The sequence below is a fragment of the Haemaphysalis longicornis genome, unplaced genomic scaffold (genome assembly GCF_048455015.1).
Source record: "Haemaphysalis longicornis isolate Haplotype H1 unplaced genomic scaffold, Haemaphysalis longicornis Haplotype H1 scaffold_6, whole genome shotgun sequence".
Classification (NCBI taxonomy): Eukaryota; Metazoa; Arthropoda; class Arachnida; order Ixodida; family Ixodidae; genus Haemaphysalis; species Haemaphysalis longicornis.
Window position 1 is genome coordinate 162,787,995 of NW_027526407.1, and position 15,673 is coordinate 162,803,667.

Below are 15,673 nucleotides of genomic sequence, written 5' to 3' on the forward strand. Positions count from 1 at the left end.
AAATTTTTCTTTCCTTCCCCTTATCTCCGGGTGGTACTGGTCACCACGCTTAAACTCTTTAAATAAGTAACAAGCTGACCGCAGTGGCTTGAACATCTTCATGTAAACTGCGTCAGCAGGCCATCTGTTGCACTCACAGAAAAATAAAAACAGTATCTGGAGCTACGAGCGTAGATGGCGGGGCACAAGATAAGTCACACTATCACACTTTTTGGGCCTTGTTATTGGATGTGTCTTGGTTTTTGTGTATTTAATGGCGCAATAAAAAATCAGTTGTAGTTCAGCGCTTGTTCTGTCTTCTTCCCCTTGTATGTCGTCGTATTTTTGCGATGTCAACACTTTATGATGCCGTACATAACTTTGCAATAACCATGTTACACCCCGTTGACAGCGAACGAGGAACAGAAGCGATGTCTCCGTAAAACTTCTTTGCTCCAGCTAGATGCAGATGCCCATTCTGTACCTGTAAGCCCGACGGTCATGGCGCACAGGGTAGGCGAGTGGGCAATCAATGACGTCATGATCAGTTATGTTAAAGTGAAGCGACATGTAGGATTTTTTGAGCTTGTGCAATGAGAATGGAGAGGTTTATGATTGGAGCTGTATGAGGCGGTTCTTGGGCGTTTAAAGGTAGGCACTTGAGCAAGTGCTCACTCAATGGTAGTTCGTCCATGGCGTAGGAATGCAGAATAAAAGTTGCGTAATTCCCTGAAAGAGTTGATCACAGTTGCGGCCGATTATCTCCTAGCTTTATTGAAAATACTCAGCAGAGTGCGGATAGAAAAAAACGGGTGTGCCTTCCACTGCGCGTTGGGTGTGTCTTACGGAACCTCTAAAGAACTATGGCGCTACATGGAACAGATGCGAGGAAATGTCTTAATGTCTTTCTCAGTGAAACCTCACATGATATAGATTTGTTTTTTAATTGCTGATACGACCAAGCTAAGAATGCTCGTTTTAAATCGAAGCTTTCTTGGCCTCAGTGATGGTAGTGTTGTAATTAAAACGCGCTTCAGTAAAAACAATGTTTCCAATTGGAACGTCGTGCAATGATTGGGGTCATGATGCAGATGATTAACACAGCAACGCTTCCCCTTAAGGAATCGAACCTGGGTGCCCCTCATTATGTTGTTGACGTCTTTTCGACGGAGACATCATCGGTATTTCTATTTATGATCATTTTCCCCAAAGCACACATCAAGGAAGTGATAGAATAAGAACTGTCTGCAAAGCTTAAGCTAACAGTAAATTTTAAAATAAACATGAAAGTGCCTAGCTCATCCATAAATGGTAGCCATTCGTGGTCTGAGACTGGCAGATTATGGATCTTATACAGCAAGTTTGTAATTTGTTCAAGGTGCTCGCCCGCGATAAGCGGTTAAGGATCTAGACGGGCTACAACCTTTCGTGAACTCTAAATGATATGCAGGCTTTGAGCCAAGAAAAGATTGTACCGCACAATGCTACTAATTTTTACAGGTAGCAATCGTAAGTCATATGGTGAAACTAGCCGGTATATTTTGAAATTTCATTGCAAGACATTCCTGAAATTAAGTGGGCCGAGCATTTCGTAAAGACAAGCCAAACTTTTGCAGCTCTGCAACGAATTGTGCAATTTTTTGACCAGAAAACATACAAGTCTTTCTTTTCCATCCGCGCTTGAACAGAGAGAATTTTGGCGTACAATATAAAAATAGGTCTTCATGAGCACTGGAAAAAAGTGTTTTTTTTTCAAGAGATGAAGTATTGTGACCAGAAAGAGAGTTATATTGTAATTGATATAGCGCTAACCAGAACCGCACTTTTTTTATTTTTAATGAGGGTTCTTGCTGATACTGTAAATTGCCGTCCTCCCATTCGGGTTCCTAATGGATTTCTGTTACGTTTGTTGCACAGGCATCAGATATGCGCTTTGTCGGACTAGAGCGACCCTTGAATCTCTGCATTTTGAATAGAAGTGGTTTATGGCGCTCTCTAGATGAAATATACCCTAGCGGTACAGGTGAAATTCGGCGGCTGTGAATTGGTTTTCTTCATGCTTGTAGGGGGTTATGGCTGTTACCTTTGACGCGGACTCTGGAGGGTAACAAGCTTTAAAGTGTATTGTGAATTGGTACAAGTGAGAAAAAAAGAGGTATAAGAGATCCTTTGAAAAAAACTCTCGTTTTCCAGGTTTAAAACCCACTATGATGTTTGTGATACGACTAGGCTCTGTGACTTGTGCTGCCGTGTGTGATCTGTCGTCAGCGCGCGATGTCGCAGGGAGGGGGGTGTTATAAAAATAGGGAATGTTTGATCTGTCATTTTCGCGCAGCTGCTAAAAGCCTAATACTGAGACACTATATTGCTCACAACACTAAAACCGACCTCGTTAGAAGCAAAGAGCAGCGGACGTTCGTACAGGATCTACATTACAAACTTGCAAAATACCCTCGAGGAAGACCGTTCCAGGAGGGGTCACTATTTTCGTAAAACCACTCGTAACGTTTGCATACGTGTTATTGAGGTAGATTGAATGGGAGGTGCCTTGAACACAAAATAGGGCATGCTTTGGAAGCGTTCCTACTGCTGCGATCACAAATAGGCTGCTGCAGGGTGTGATTAGTTACACCTAACATAAATCTTTCAGCAGCTTTTATTTCGTAAAATATAGATTACGCTAAAAAAAGGCACATAGGGTCATTTTGGTACAGTTAAAAATATTATGTCTTCCGATTTAAAATCACTTTCGTTTGTGTGAGAGTGAGATTAAGAAAGTTGACTCCGAGTTTTGTCAAAGCCGCATTTGATTTTGACACTGTACTCAGGTAAATACAAGGGTCTCATACCAGCATAGCAAGCATCCTAAAATTGCTTATTTTTAAGAAATTAGATTGTAACACACATATTCTCAAGAAGTTTGCGCGGGCGGATTCTTCGCTGATCCAAGCTGCTTTTTCTGTTGGGGGGATTTCTTTTTGTGCTTTGTTGTATATGTATGTAATAGTCGCAAAGTCTAGAAGAAACGTATGACCTCGAAGTAAATATGGCATAGAGAGCGAACCTTTTGTCCACACTGAACCACAAAAACGGCACAAACACCTAGGAAGCCATACAAATTATGCGCCACAGTCACACTTTGGGCAAATAAAAAGCCGCGCATTGCTAGTAGTTTGTAGTTTAATTAGAGGACACTCTCAGTAAAATTAGGTTGATGTCAGGACGTATTCTAACTGAAGGTTGTTGAGGAAGTGAGAGAGCATCTCGCGATAGAACCAGAATGCCCATAAAGCCATAAGGCCTAAATGAGAAACAAAAGCCTCGAATTAGGTGTGTTATAAACCGGCAGGCAGACCTCTTGCTACAAAGCATAAAAGAAATCTACAACGTGTTCTGCCGCACTACTCGTGAGTGCAGAGCACCTTCTCACGCGTAATACTTTTGACTGTTATCGTAATCATCTTACTTTTTACGTTTTGCTGTACCTATATATTGTATTTATATATAAGGTCGTCGGCAAAAATGTTACTTTTTCTACGTGTTAGTACGGTTGGTACCTGTGTTTATAGTTGCACACATACATGCGTTGTGGCGAGCTTTATCCATTCGCAAGGCAGGCAATACGACTGGTTGTCAGGGGCAAAAAGACAGGATGAAATTTTTTCTTTACTTCCACATTGTAATACAATAATGCATTTTTGGGGTTGTGCGAAATTGAATTTTTTACTGGTTAAAGAATGGTAATAGTAAAGGTAGGTTGTAATATACGACAGCAGGTTATTATAGGATGTGTTATTGCCGTTAAATTATTAGTTCCAACAGCTGATTGCCGTTGCCGTACAGCGTCGCGCAGGCATTCCTGCAGGCAAGAACAAATTTCGAGCTTTTCAGTCTCAACCCCCCAAAATTAACCACTTGTGTATTTCTGAAATGTCCAACATGGAGGATTGTTAAAATTAGACCACAAAAAAATAAACAGAAATATAAAAGTGAATGTGGCTTGTATATTTTGATATTAGCCTCGTGATTTCTAATGATTTTACCAGTTGGTCTGTGTGTAGACATATGTTTTCTGGACATATTCTGCCCCTTCCTGAGTAATGGCAGAGTAGCTTTATTGGTTTCATTCAAATTAACGTTATATTGTTGGCTAGTTTTCTACACAGCTCTGTTTTTAACAGTAAGACATGTTCCCCAATAAGCTACACTACAGATGTAGCGCCACTATTACGCAATAGGGTCGTATTATGTGCCGCCATAGTAATTATGAACTAGAATACGTAGGATATACTAACGAACGAGGGGGTTTTGAAGATGGTCACCAGATAGAAATAATACTTTGGAGAAGGTAGCGGCCTCCAACCTTTTGGAACGTTTCGACAAGACCTCTCTTTTTCAAGGGATATATTTTCACAAACGTATGTCTGCCCCGCTTTATGGTGGATGGGCCACACAATTATTTGTGGAGCTGGGATGCCAGGGTTGTTTGGTTACACTCGAAGAATCGTAGGAACCATAAGGGCACTTTCGTCAGTTGAACGCTTCCGTGAAGTACATGTTGTGGTATTCAAAAATGCGGGAACGAGTTAGTTTACCCCACTTCTGTTATCAGGAAGGAAACAAATACACCGCAGTTTAAAAGCCATTCCTAGAACAAAATGTTTAATAGTTCACACAAAGCGATACCTACTCGACCAACTTGACTGTCTTTAGATGGGTATCCCCCGACACACATTTACGACTATACAGAAAACCACAAACCCAATATAGCTTCAACTTTGAATACGACTTCCCCTGCCATGCGCATACCCCTTACTCCCTTTCTGCAGCAGTGTAATGCAGGCTGACCAGCGAACCGTTCAAGAATCAGACAAGCCTGATATCTTGGCCTGCGCTGTCCTCATATTCTGTGGTTTTCCTGGCTGGTACTGCTCCACCTACCATTTTTCCGTTCGAAAGCACTAATAAATAACCCCAATCGCTCTTTTTTCACAATAGTTACCAGTACGGTGTAGGTCAATGCGTCCATTCTTGAGTATTCTACCAAATCTCTGTAGCACGGCACTTTTACATTTATTTCTGCAATGTCGTATGCGTTAGAATGGAATGTTGATTGATGTCCGACCTGTGTGGATGGCGTAGCGTCCGGTCATGAGGCTGCCCCTAGAAGGCGAGCACAAAGGTTGGACGTAGTAATTGTTTAGCAACAGCCCTGACCTGGCTAATGCATCCATGTTAGGCGTCGGTATTTGAGACGAACCGTACATGCTGACGTCACTTCGGCCCTGGGAATCAAAGATTAGAACATTGTTTCAACGTCATCTCAGGTTGCAGGAGTTCAAATTTAAATCGTTGAATTTGTAACAATCTTTTTTTCCGCGTTGCCGGTGACATTTACACCAAATAACACAGACATTTCTCTACTAATGTTTACAGTATTGTTTATGAATACGCCCTCAAATCTGCTTCCCTATTCACAAAACAAGTTTTAATTTGTAGGTTTTCTTCAAATGAAGCACGGCCTCTTGCAAAGCGTGACCACAAGGTCTCAAATTTACTTTAAACAAGAGAAAATATTAAAATTTTTAAATTTAAAAACATAATAATTTTTGGGGATTTCAACTTCCCTGACATAGCGTGGTCTAATCAAATATCTTCTAGCACACCATCCGAGTCTAATGCGTTTCTACAATGTTGTCTTGATTTCAACCTCACCCAATTAGTTACAAGCCCAACACGGCGTTCAACCTACTGTTCGAATATGCTTGACTTGGTACTGACTAACAACGCAGATATATGCTCTGATATAACACATCTTAATGGTTTATCCGATCATGACGTGCTAACCGGTCGCATAGTTCCTCCTCTTATCAAGCGGCAAACATTTAGCAAGCTCATTCGATGTTACAAGCAAGCCAATTTCGATCGTATTAACCACGAACTATCACTTTTTGCCATTGACTTTCTAACAGATAACTTGTCGCGGACCATCGAAGAAAACTGGTTACTACTGAAAAACGCCCTCACTAATCTGATTGATAAGTACATCCCGGTCATCTCTATTAAATCCGATAATACTGCCCCTTGGTTTTCACAGAAACTTCGCCGCCTAAACAACAAGAAGAAAAGATTATTCAGACAAGCTGACAAAAGTAAATTAGCTGTTTCCTGGCAACGGTATAAGGAATGTGATAGAGAATATCAAAAATTGCTCAAAACCACGCGCTTACAGTTCTTTCAACGTGATTTATCATCCATGCTAACAAATAATCCTCGGCGTTTCTGGCGTGTCATCAATCCCAAGCATAATCCCGACATTGTCTTTACTGATCAGAACGGCGTAATAATAACTGGCAGTGACTGTTCGGAACTACTGAACAAAATATTTTCCTTGGTATTTACAGTCGAATCTTCCCTCCCACAGGCAACCATACGCAGTAGCACTAATGCATTTATGCCTGAAATAACCATAACCGATGCTGGCATATTTTCTCTTCTGACTAATCTCAAGACTTCTTCTTCGACTGACAAAACTGGTTTAAATAAAACTATTCTAAAAAATATAGCACAAAGCATATTCCCAATATTATCCGCTCTATTCCAACAGTCTCTAACCACCGGCGTTATACCCCATGACTGGAAGGTGGCGAAGGTTGTTCCGTTTTTCAAATCTGGTGATCGTACCTCACCCCTAAACTATCGCCCTATTTCACTAACCAGTACCATATGCAAACTCATGGAGCATATTCTTCACTCCCAGATCATTAACTACCTCGAAAAACATCAGCACGGTTTCCGTAAAGGCTATTCATGTGACACCCAACTAGCTGGCTTCATTCACCAAATACATACATCCATAGACGCTGGAATTATAGTCGACGCAATTTTCCTAGACTTTTCAAAAGCATTTGATCGTGTTCCTCATCATCGACTTTTTCACAAGCTTACGCTACTGAACATCGACTCTGCTGTTATAACATGGATAAAAGACTTTCTTTCTAACAGGATGCAATTTACATCAGTTAACAATCACAACTCCTCTCTAGTCCCCGTAACATCTGGTGTTCCTCAGGGAAGTGTACTCGGGCCCTTGCTTTTTCTAGTTTATATTAATGATCTACCAGACTGCGTTAAATCTAACATAAGGTTATTTGCGGATGACTGCGTATTATACCGTAAAATTCAATCTAACCATGACCACGATATTCTACAATCTGACCTTAATGCTATAAACACATGGTGCTCAACCTGGCTAATGCCTCTAAACCTTGCTAAAACAAAACTAGTGTCCTTTACTAATCACGCCTCCCAAAATTCAGCATCCTACATATTAAACAACAGCCTCGTGGACAGAACTTCCAGCTATAAATACCTTGGTGTACATCTAACCAGTAACTTGACATGGAATAATCACATTAACCATATCCTCGCGTCTGCTAACCGTTCGCTTGGTTTCCTTAAACGTAACCTCAGACATGCACCCGCCCGTTTACGAAAGTTAGCATATATTACACTAATACGCCCTAAACTAGAGTACGCGTCAGCCATTTGGGATCCTCATCAGGCATATCTAATAAATGACTTAGAAGCTTTACAAAACCGTGCTGTCCGCTTCATCTTTTCTGATTACTCACCCTATACCAGCGTAACCGAATTAAAAAATCGTGCTGAACTTGTAACCTTATCGCATCGTCGCAACATATCTCGCTTAACTTTATTTCATAAACTGTACTACCATGCATGCCTTCATAACGAATTTATGTGTGAACCCGCCGCCATTTTTCCGCGTCGAGATCACTCATGCAAAATCAAACGCATCACATGTCATACCGTTGCTTTTGCCGAATCATTTGCTCCTCGTACCACAATAGACTGGAATAATCTACCATCAAACATTGTTACTGAACCTAATACCATGAAATTTACTAATGCTTTGAGCAAAAATATCAATGTATAATATGTATCATTTCATGCGTCATTTCATTCAGTTCTTGCCTTGTCAGATGACATGTTGTAATATACCATGTGGTTATAATCGGTGTAGTTTGTTCTAGTTCCTGTACCAATAGCTGTTCCTATTATTCTACCTAATTTTTGTATTTGTTTTCACTCTAGCAATGTTAATGATTTGTACCATTTTTTAGTTCTTGTGTTTATTTTGTTCTTGTTCTAGTTTATGTGACACCTTTGTAACCCCCCTACCCTATGTAATACCCTCCCCAGAGGGCCTTTAGGGTTTTTTTGAAATAAAATAAATAAATAAAAATATGTACTACTAGAGGTAATACCCGGTGATTTAGAGTTGTGGCAATATACCGGCGCTTATAAGACACAATGATGCCACTGCTTTTATATACTTAGTTCACTAGAAAATGATAAAAACTTGGGAAAATTTCCCGTTTTTTTTCGTTGTCCCTTACTTAGTGTAGCGCGCAACGTGCTCTCGCAGCGTAATTATTCACTTCGGACTTTTCTCATAATGTCTAGAAACAAATTTTGCACCTAACGTTTTCATTTTGATTAATTATTTTTCTGGTGTTGTGATGGTGTCACAATAACAAGTTTTAAATTTGCGTAACCGCAGTAACAACCTGTTTTCCCGGACTCAAGTGGTATTGTCTAGTGGAAACCAATTCATTCAAAGTTTAGAATATCATGAGGATGCGGGTTTTATAAACACAGCTTCCAAGAATTCTACAAACATAAAAAAAGCCGCATGATATTTTTCGCCAGACCAGCTGGTTAAAGCAGAACTGCAAGCTACTTACGCGTGTTTTACTGGAATACCAAACAAGTTAGTATTTAGGTATAGTACATACCAAGAATGAAACCACAGGTGTAAAAACCATGAACTTGAATAATGCCTGCGCTTGTTGATAATACTTTTGTTTGCCACATCTCCGACTTCGCAACAAATAAGCGGCCTTACCCCGTATCACATCGTTTGCACAAACACAAGAGCGATAGGTAATTTATGTGACGTAGTGTTCAGATATGGCGGCTTACATTCGGTGCCAAATGTAACTACACACGTAATAAGCACTGCTTACTTTTTACTAATTAAAAAAATCACCTCGTATCAATTTTTTGCTAACACGCAAACCAATACTAGACTATTACCAGTGTCGAAACTCTGACTCCCAGAAAAAGCAGGTAAATGTCTTGGTTATTGGTTTAAAAAACAAACAAAGTTCAGAAGACCCAAGCCTTAGATTAAAAAAATAAGAAATAAATAATATTGAGCTGCAACCGTTATTCTGTAAGTGGAACAACCATCTGCGTAAAAGCATTTCAACCATTTTTAAGCACATGTACAACGGCAGACCAGCTTGTCCTAATTGGCTTTTCTTCATTAGGACGAAAAAGGTAATAATGTCGGGCTAAAATGGTTTTTATTGGACTAATCTGTTCCGCACGCACTAATTTCGAATTGAAGCTATGCCGTGGTATAGCAGTCCAAGGCACCCCTTTCCTATCATGAACGTAATGGTTTAAAAGAATATACGAAAATTCTCCGCGCTTGCGCTGGTCCTAAGCAGTAGACACTTTTTATAAGCGCGACTTTTCACTAATAACTGCTTTGCATCCGCGAAAGCGAGGGGCATTTCTAATGTCGTATATTTTGCAAATATGTTTCTTACGGTTGCTTCCTTGAGCTGTAATCGAATAACTGCTGTGACAGTTTTTCTGACGTACAGACCCCGGTGACTACAAATAGCGCCGTGATTGCCTTCCTATACCCAGGAGTGCCAGAAGGCCGAGTTTCTATCTTCTTGCGTTATAAAAGTAGCGATAGTGCAAAATCCGATACGCCCAGGGTGAAACCGGCGCAATCGCGCACAATACGCCTGGCATACTCGCGCGCCGTATTGGGGCCGTTAACGTTTAGAAAGTACAGCATGCGATATCATCCGCATGCAGTGCTATCTGAAGTCGAGCTGCAATACTCACTCTCTAGCACAAACAAGATTACCCCACTACTAATTCAAATACCCCAGCCTGGCTGTTGGCCATTTCCGGAGCGGGGAAGTCAGTTTTAAAGCGAAGCTCTATACCTCTACCCCGTATGGGTTCGGTCACGACCATTGGTGTGAACAGAAAACTTCCGCGAACAAACAAAAGAAGTTAGTGGCACCGCTAGGAATCGAACCTGGAATGAATAGAGAAAGGAAGCGAGAGCCCGTTGTCTTACCGATTGAACCACGAGCCCACGCGCAGACGGCGAAGACAGACAGTGCAATCACCGAGCACATCTGCGGGTTTACCACCTGCGGTCTGGCTGAACGCCACGTGATAGCGTCGAGCGACCATTCTCGCCGCTAGGCGCTTCGCCTGCGGCGCGTGTAGTGGCCATGCGAGCGCCTTGCGCCCGCGCTATGACCAAAAATTTAAGGACGCTCACAAAAACGCGTGGCATCTCACTTCTCCTCCATCTCTGCCGCTGCCGACGCAGGCGGCGAGGTCTGTGACTGAGACAGAGGTGAAGTGATATCGTCTAACACCGGGTTGGAGCTTCCTTTAATTTTATGAAACATTGCACTCCTGCGCATTACCAATACAACTATACCAAACACCATTCATGGTGCATGCATTCATTTGAACTTAGCAAAAAATAGCTCTTATGTAATTAAGGGTGTAATTAAGTTCATTTACCTTGTCTCTGGTTTAACTCTTTTTAGAGCCACGTGTGTGAATTCAAGTGACATCGCATCGGTAATCGTTGTGGCTCTCGTTTAAAGCTTCGCTTTCGGACCAACTTTACAGGGTGGGTTGGCGCGCATTTTTTTCGGTGTTACGTTCTACCTCTGAAATATGTTTGCTGCGTGGCTTGAGCGTAGACCTAGTGCAGCTCTGCGGAAGCAGAAACCAAGTAAGCGAAGGGGTTTACTGCCGCTTACGGAACTCGCCCTTCTCTCGGCCACCAAATATGGCCTTTGTGCACGGCGGGCGCTTATCCGACATCGTTCCAATTCAGCGTGTCAGCAGCGGGGCGTGTTTGAGAATTGGCGAATGCGTTTTGGAAGTCGAAGTATTGGCTCGTAGAAAACGGAACCCTACTTCGAACCGAACACCCCCCCGACTGTGGCACGATTTGCTTCTGGTAGCCTGGTGCTTCATTTTTGTTTGGGCGCTAAGTTCTTGTCGTGCTAGCGAGCACGACAAATAAGCGAAAGGACGACTTCATCGCTACGACGCTAAGCCCACACAATGTGGACGCCATCGGAGGGTGTGTCTTCGATTGATACGCTGCGCTTACGAACGCGCTTGGTGTGTTTGACTGATATTAGAGCTCAGATGAAGCTCTTTAAATGTTTTGCATGACCAAGTTGAACTCCGGACGCTCGCGGCGGCCTCTCCGACGGTGTGGTTTATTTCAATGGTCGCCGTAGCAGGAATATTTCTACCTATGCTGGTCTTTTCAACAAAAGAGGAATTTTGAGCGGGTCTGTATCTCTCAAAAAGGGCTCCGCATCGGCTGTGCAGTCGTCTGCAAACAGACCACGTCGCTTGCAGCGACTTAGAGGCGGGTTTTGCTCCTTGACCGCCGAGACGCAAGTGTTGTGCGCATTTTTGAAATCTCCAGTAAGCGCACCACTGAAAAAAATTTGCGCGAATCCACCCATTGAATACGGTTGGAAACAAAGCTTTAAACGGCACCCAAAACAATTATCCATGCGACGTCACGTAAATTCAATCACGTCACTCTAAAAATAGTGAAACCAGAGAAATGAAATGCACTAACCACACCCTCCATTACTTCAAAGAGATATTCTTGGTAACGTAAAGTAATGCATGATTCATGAATGGTGGTTGGTGTAGTGGTATTGGTGAAGCACATAAGTGGAAACTCTTTTTTTATAAAATTACCGGAAGGTTAAACCATGTGTTAGACGATCTCACTTCTCCGTCTCTGCCATCGCGGATGGAGGCAACGACATCGGCGGCAGGGATGGTTGAGGGGAAGGAGGAGCTGGAGGAGCAAGAGGAGGAAACACTTCTATTGAGACTTCTCAACGGCTCCGAGTGTGGCCCAGGGGAGTGGCTCTTTCTTCATTGTAGCCCATATTCAGTCAGCGCCTCCCGTCTCTGTTTTCCAGCTGAAGGTGGGTAGGTAGAAAGGGTCTCGACAGCAGCATCTCCCTTTGCTCTTGTTAGGCACTTGACGGAGGGTTGTCTGGGCTAAACTCACACACCCCGATTATGTGGCGGAGTGTTCCTATTTCTGAGCAAAATTTACATTCATGGTCGTAGCGATTCGAGTGCATTAGGTAAAGACGCGCCGGGTGTGGGAAGGAGCCGGATTGTATAGCCATTGTGTAGTCTGTTGTTCTAAGAAAAGGTCAGGGTAAAGCGAAGGTGGGGTCTGTCTGAGAAGGAGATTATACTGGGTAATTTACCTGAACTAGACAACCGGGTGACTGTCATCAAGCACTTCCATAGCATGGGGGGGGGTAAAAGTGCAGGCTTGGTTTGCGTATTCGTTGCCCTTGATGGAAGGGTGAGCGAGTGTCCAGATGAGCTGAATGAAACCATTTGGGGAGTGGTTTTGTAGCACACGCAGTGCTGGTCGGGACACCAATCCCTACTGGTAATCCGGGTAGGCTTGTTGGGAATCGGTAACTACCTTCCGAGCCCCTGTTTGAGTGAGAGCCAAGGCCATGGCTGCCTCACCTCCTGCTGTCATCTCTGGTATTGAGAGAGGCACACGCAAGGAGGTGGAGGTAGCCACGTTGATAGCGTACTTCTGCCCTCGATGTTTGAAGGCGTCCGTGTACATACCTGCATGATGCCCACCAATTGCTTGAGTTAATCGCTTGAGACCATGCTTGTCGGAAAAGGGAGCATGTTTAGTTCTTGTAACGAAAAGTCCAGGCGTACATCAAGCGGAGTGACATTCTGTGCTACCCATCCAATCTGGTGTTCTGCTCATTTGGAGGTTCTAGATAGAAAGATAGCTCTCAATCAGCTCTTCCACCGTGTCGTAGACCCGCCTGCTAAACAGCCTCTCTGTGGAAGCACTGATGGGAAGACCAATGGCTTGCTCAAACGCCTTTGTAATGAATATTTAAACATTCTTTATGTCACCCTTGACGAGAAGAAGACAGGGGGTTGACGTAAGGGATCCTCGAGAGGACAAAAGCGTGCAAGGTATGGAATTCCTTGAGGCCTAGCCTCTTGGTGGCCACTCGCCTGATTAGGTGTATGATTTTGTTGATGCTGTGTTTGAGGCGCTGCAAGAATACCTCAGTCCTGTTGTTGGCACGAAGATGTAGGCCCAGGATCTTGATTCTGGCACTTGGAGTCATGGTTCGGCCATCAAGGAGTATTTCAATGTGTACCTTGAAGTTTCGTTTGGCGTGACGGCGGACGACAATGAGCTGACATTTTATGAGTGAACACCGGGAGCCACAAGCTTTAGCACATTGGCATATTGGAAGTGAGTTGCCATGTGTTGGTGTGAGCTTCCTTTTATTTTTGTAACTCATAGCACACGCGCAAGGCGCTCTATACGTTCCGAAGCAGAACGCACAGCTGCGCTAGAGGTCCCGTGATGCGATCGCGTGGCATTCAGCGACAATGCAGGGGTTAAACCCCTATGTGCTCGTTGAGTGCACTACTTATCTTCCCCGTCTCTGCATGGGCTCGTGGCTAAATCAGTAAGACAACGGGCCCGTGCTCTGGTAGTCTATTAGTAGCAAATTCGATTCCTGGCGGTGCCAGTAAATTTTTTTTTATTTGTTCGCGGGAGTTTACTGTTGACACCAACAGTCGCGAAAGATCCCTTGGGGGGTAGGGTAAATAGCTTTGCTTTCAAATGCGACAAGAACAAAAGGAACACATTACAACCACTTACTGGCAATGAAAGATTAATCAGAAAAGACGAAGAGCGTGTACCCTCCAGTCATTAGACCACGCATGCGTCTCCTTTATTCCGATAGGAACAACTCCAAAACCACAAACAACCATTTAAAACCTACAAAAACAAAACCAAACACCTACATACTGCCACATGGTGCACAGCTCAATGAATACCAAGAAAGGGAATCTTTTTCTCGTGTAAGCAACAAATGCCTGACTGGCACAATCATCCCCTCTCTGGGTTATCTCAAACACTTCAGCTACTTTCCTCGTCAACTGTTGCATATGCCTGAACACAATGCATTGTATAACAGAGATGTGGCCTGCAACCACCACGATGCCCGCATTTGCTGCAATGTTCAGCAAGATGTGACGATATCGCCCCTTTCAGGGACAGTTCAAGCTCTCTAAGTCGCACGTTTACGCATCTGCCAGTTTGAGCGACGTATTCCTTATCCCAAGATAGTGGAAGCACATAAAGACATCCAACGTTGCACTTGACATATCGTGTTTCATGTTTCACATTGCACTCATTCCTGCCTGCGCGATGCTCGCAGACAATCTTTTTTCAACCAAAGTACAAACCCTACCAGCTTTGCTTCGTGCCGTTACCCGAACATTCACATTGTGACTTAGTTATGCATCGGGGCATTCCAAGTTGGTAAAACGAGGAATCGCAATGTCTGTGTTTGATGCTGCTTTGGACAGGTCATGTGTGCACTGCTCAGAACAGGCTTTTGAGGGTCAAGCGCATCGCCTCAAAGATACTGGTTTGCCAAGCAACGTTTTTAGGTGACTGTATAAAAAATGATTTCAGAACTAAAAAGAAGTAAGGATGACTTTGGTATGGTTGCAGTATTGGATGGTAGGAATGAGAGGCCGGCAGTCATTTCCTATATGCCCAAGATGTCACAAGCGTTGAAAAACGTTGGTTCCAAGTACAATGTGAAGTTTTTATTTAGAGCACGAAACAAAGTTGGCAGGATTTGATCTTTGGTTAAAAACGATTTTCCGGCGACCATCGTGTCAGCAAGAATGAATGCAGTGTGAGATATTAAACGCGGTATGTAAAGTAGAATGTTGGCTGTGTTTATCTGCTTGCACTGTCTTGCGGTAGAAAACACGTCGGTGAAACGGGCAGATACTTAAACGTGTGCCTTAGGGCGCATCAACCGTCCCGGAGAAGGCGATGTTGTCACACCTTGCTGAACATTGCAGCAAATGCCGGCATCTTGGTGGTTGCAGGCCGCTTTTCCGTGATATAAAGGTTGTGTTCAGGGATGTGCGGGAATTGACGAGGGAAGTAGCTGAAGCGTTTGAGACCACCCAAAGAGAGGATGGTCAGGCATCTCTTGTTTTACGTGAGAAAGATATTGCGTGTCTTGATAGTGATTGATTTGTGCAGTCTGTGGCAGTTAATGATGTATCTGTTTGGTTTGCTTTTTGTGGGTCTTTATTTTTATTTGTGGTTTTTGGGTTGTTCCCATCTGATTATAGGTGACGCATGCGTGGTCTGATGACTGAGAGGGTATATGTTGTTCGTCTTTTGAGAAAAAACTTTATTGGGAGTAAGCGCCCGTCCTGTGTTTTCTATGTTCGTGTAGCGTTTTTTGAGTGTTTAGCTTTCTGAAGGTTTCAAAATTCAGTTTCACAAACTAACCCTACTCGCCATTCTGTTGTGCGCACTGCGGTTTTACGCGACAGTGAGCTTCCAATGAAGCGTTGGTGGGAATTGCAGCAGCAGCCGCCATTAGTCAACAGTCAGCAGGTTTGTGGCAATATGATCGCAGGATAAGTGTTTTCCCGACCTCGCGTTTCTTTTGGATGGATTGGT

The 15,673-nt window shown here is 43.2% G+C and overlaps 1 protein-coding gene across 4 annotated transcripts in view; it reads right to left on the minus strand.

Annotated features, from left to right (window-relative positions):
* The window catches only part of LOC144142043 (arylsulfatase I-like), a 61,995-nt gene that overhangs the window by 29,854 nt on the left and 16,468 nt on the right, over nucleotides 1–15,673 (minus strand). For all 4 annotated transcript variants that reach the window (XM_077673472.1, XM_077673470.1, XM_077673469.1 and 1 more), the window contains one exon: nucleotides 5,105–5,264. In XM_077673472.1, the coding sequence (XP_077529598.1) occupies nucleotides 5,105–5,264 (160 nt within the window). The remainder of the gene's footprint in view (nucleotides 1–5,104; nucleotides 5,265–15,673) is intronic.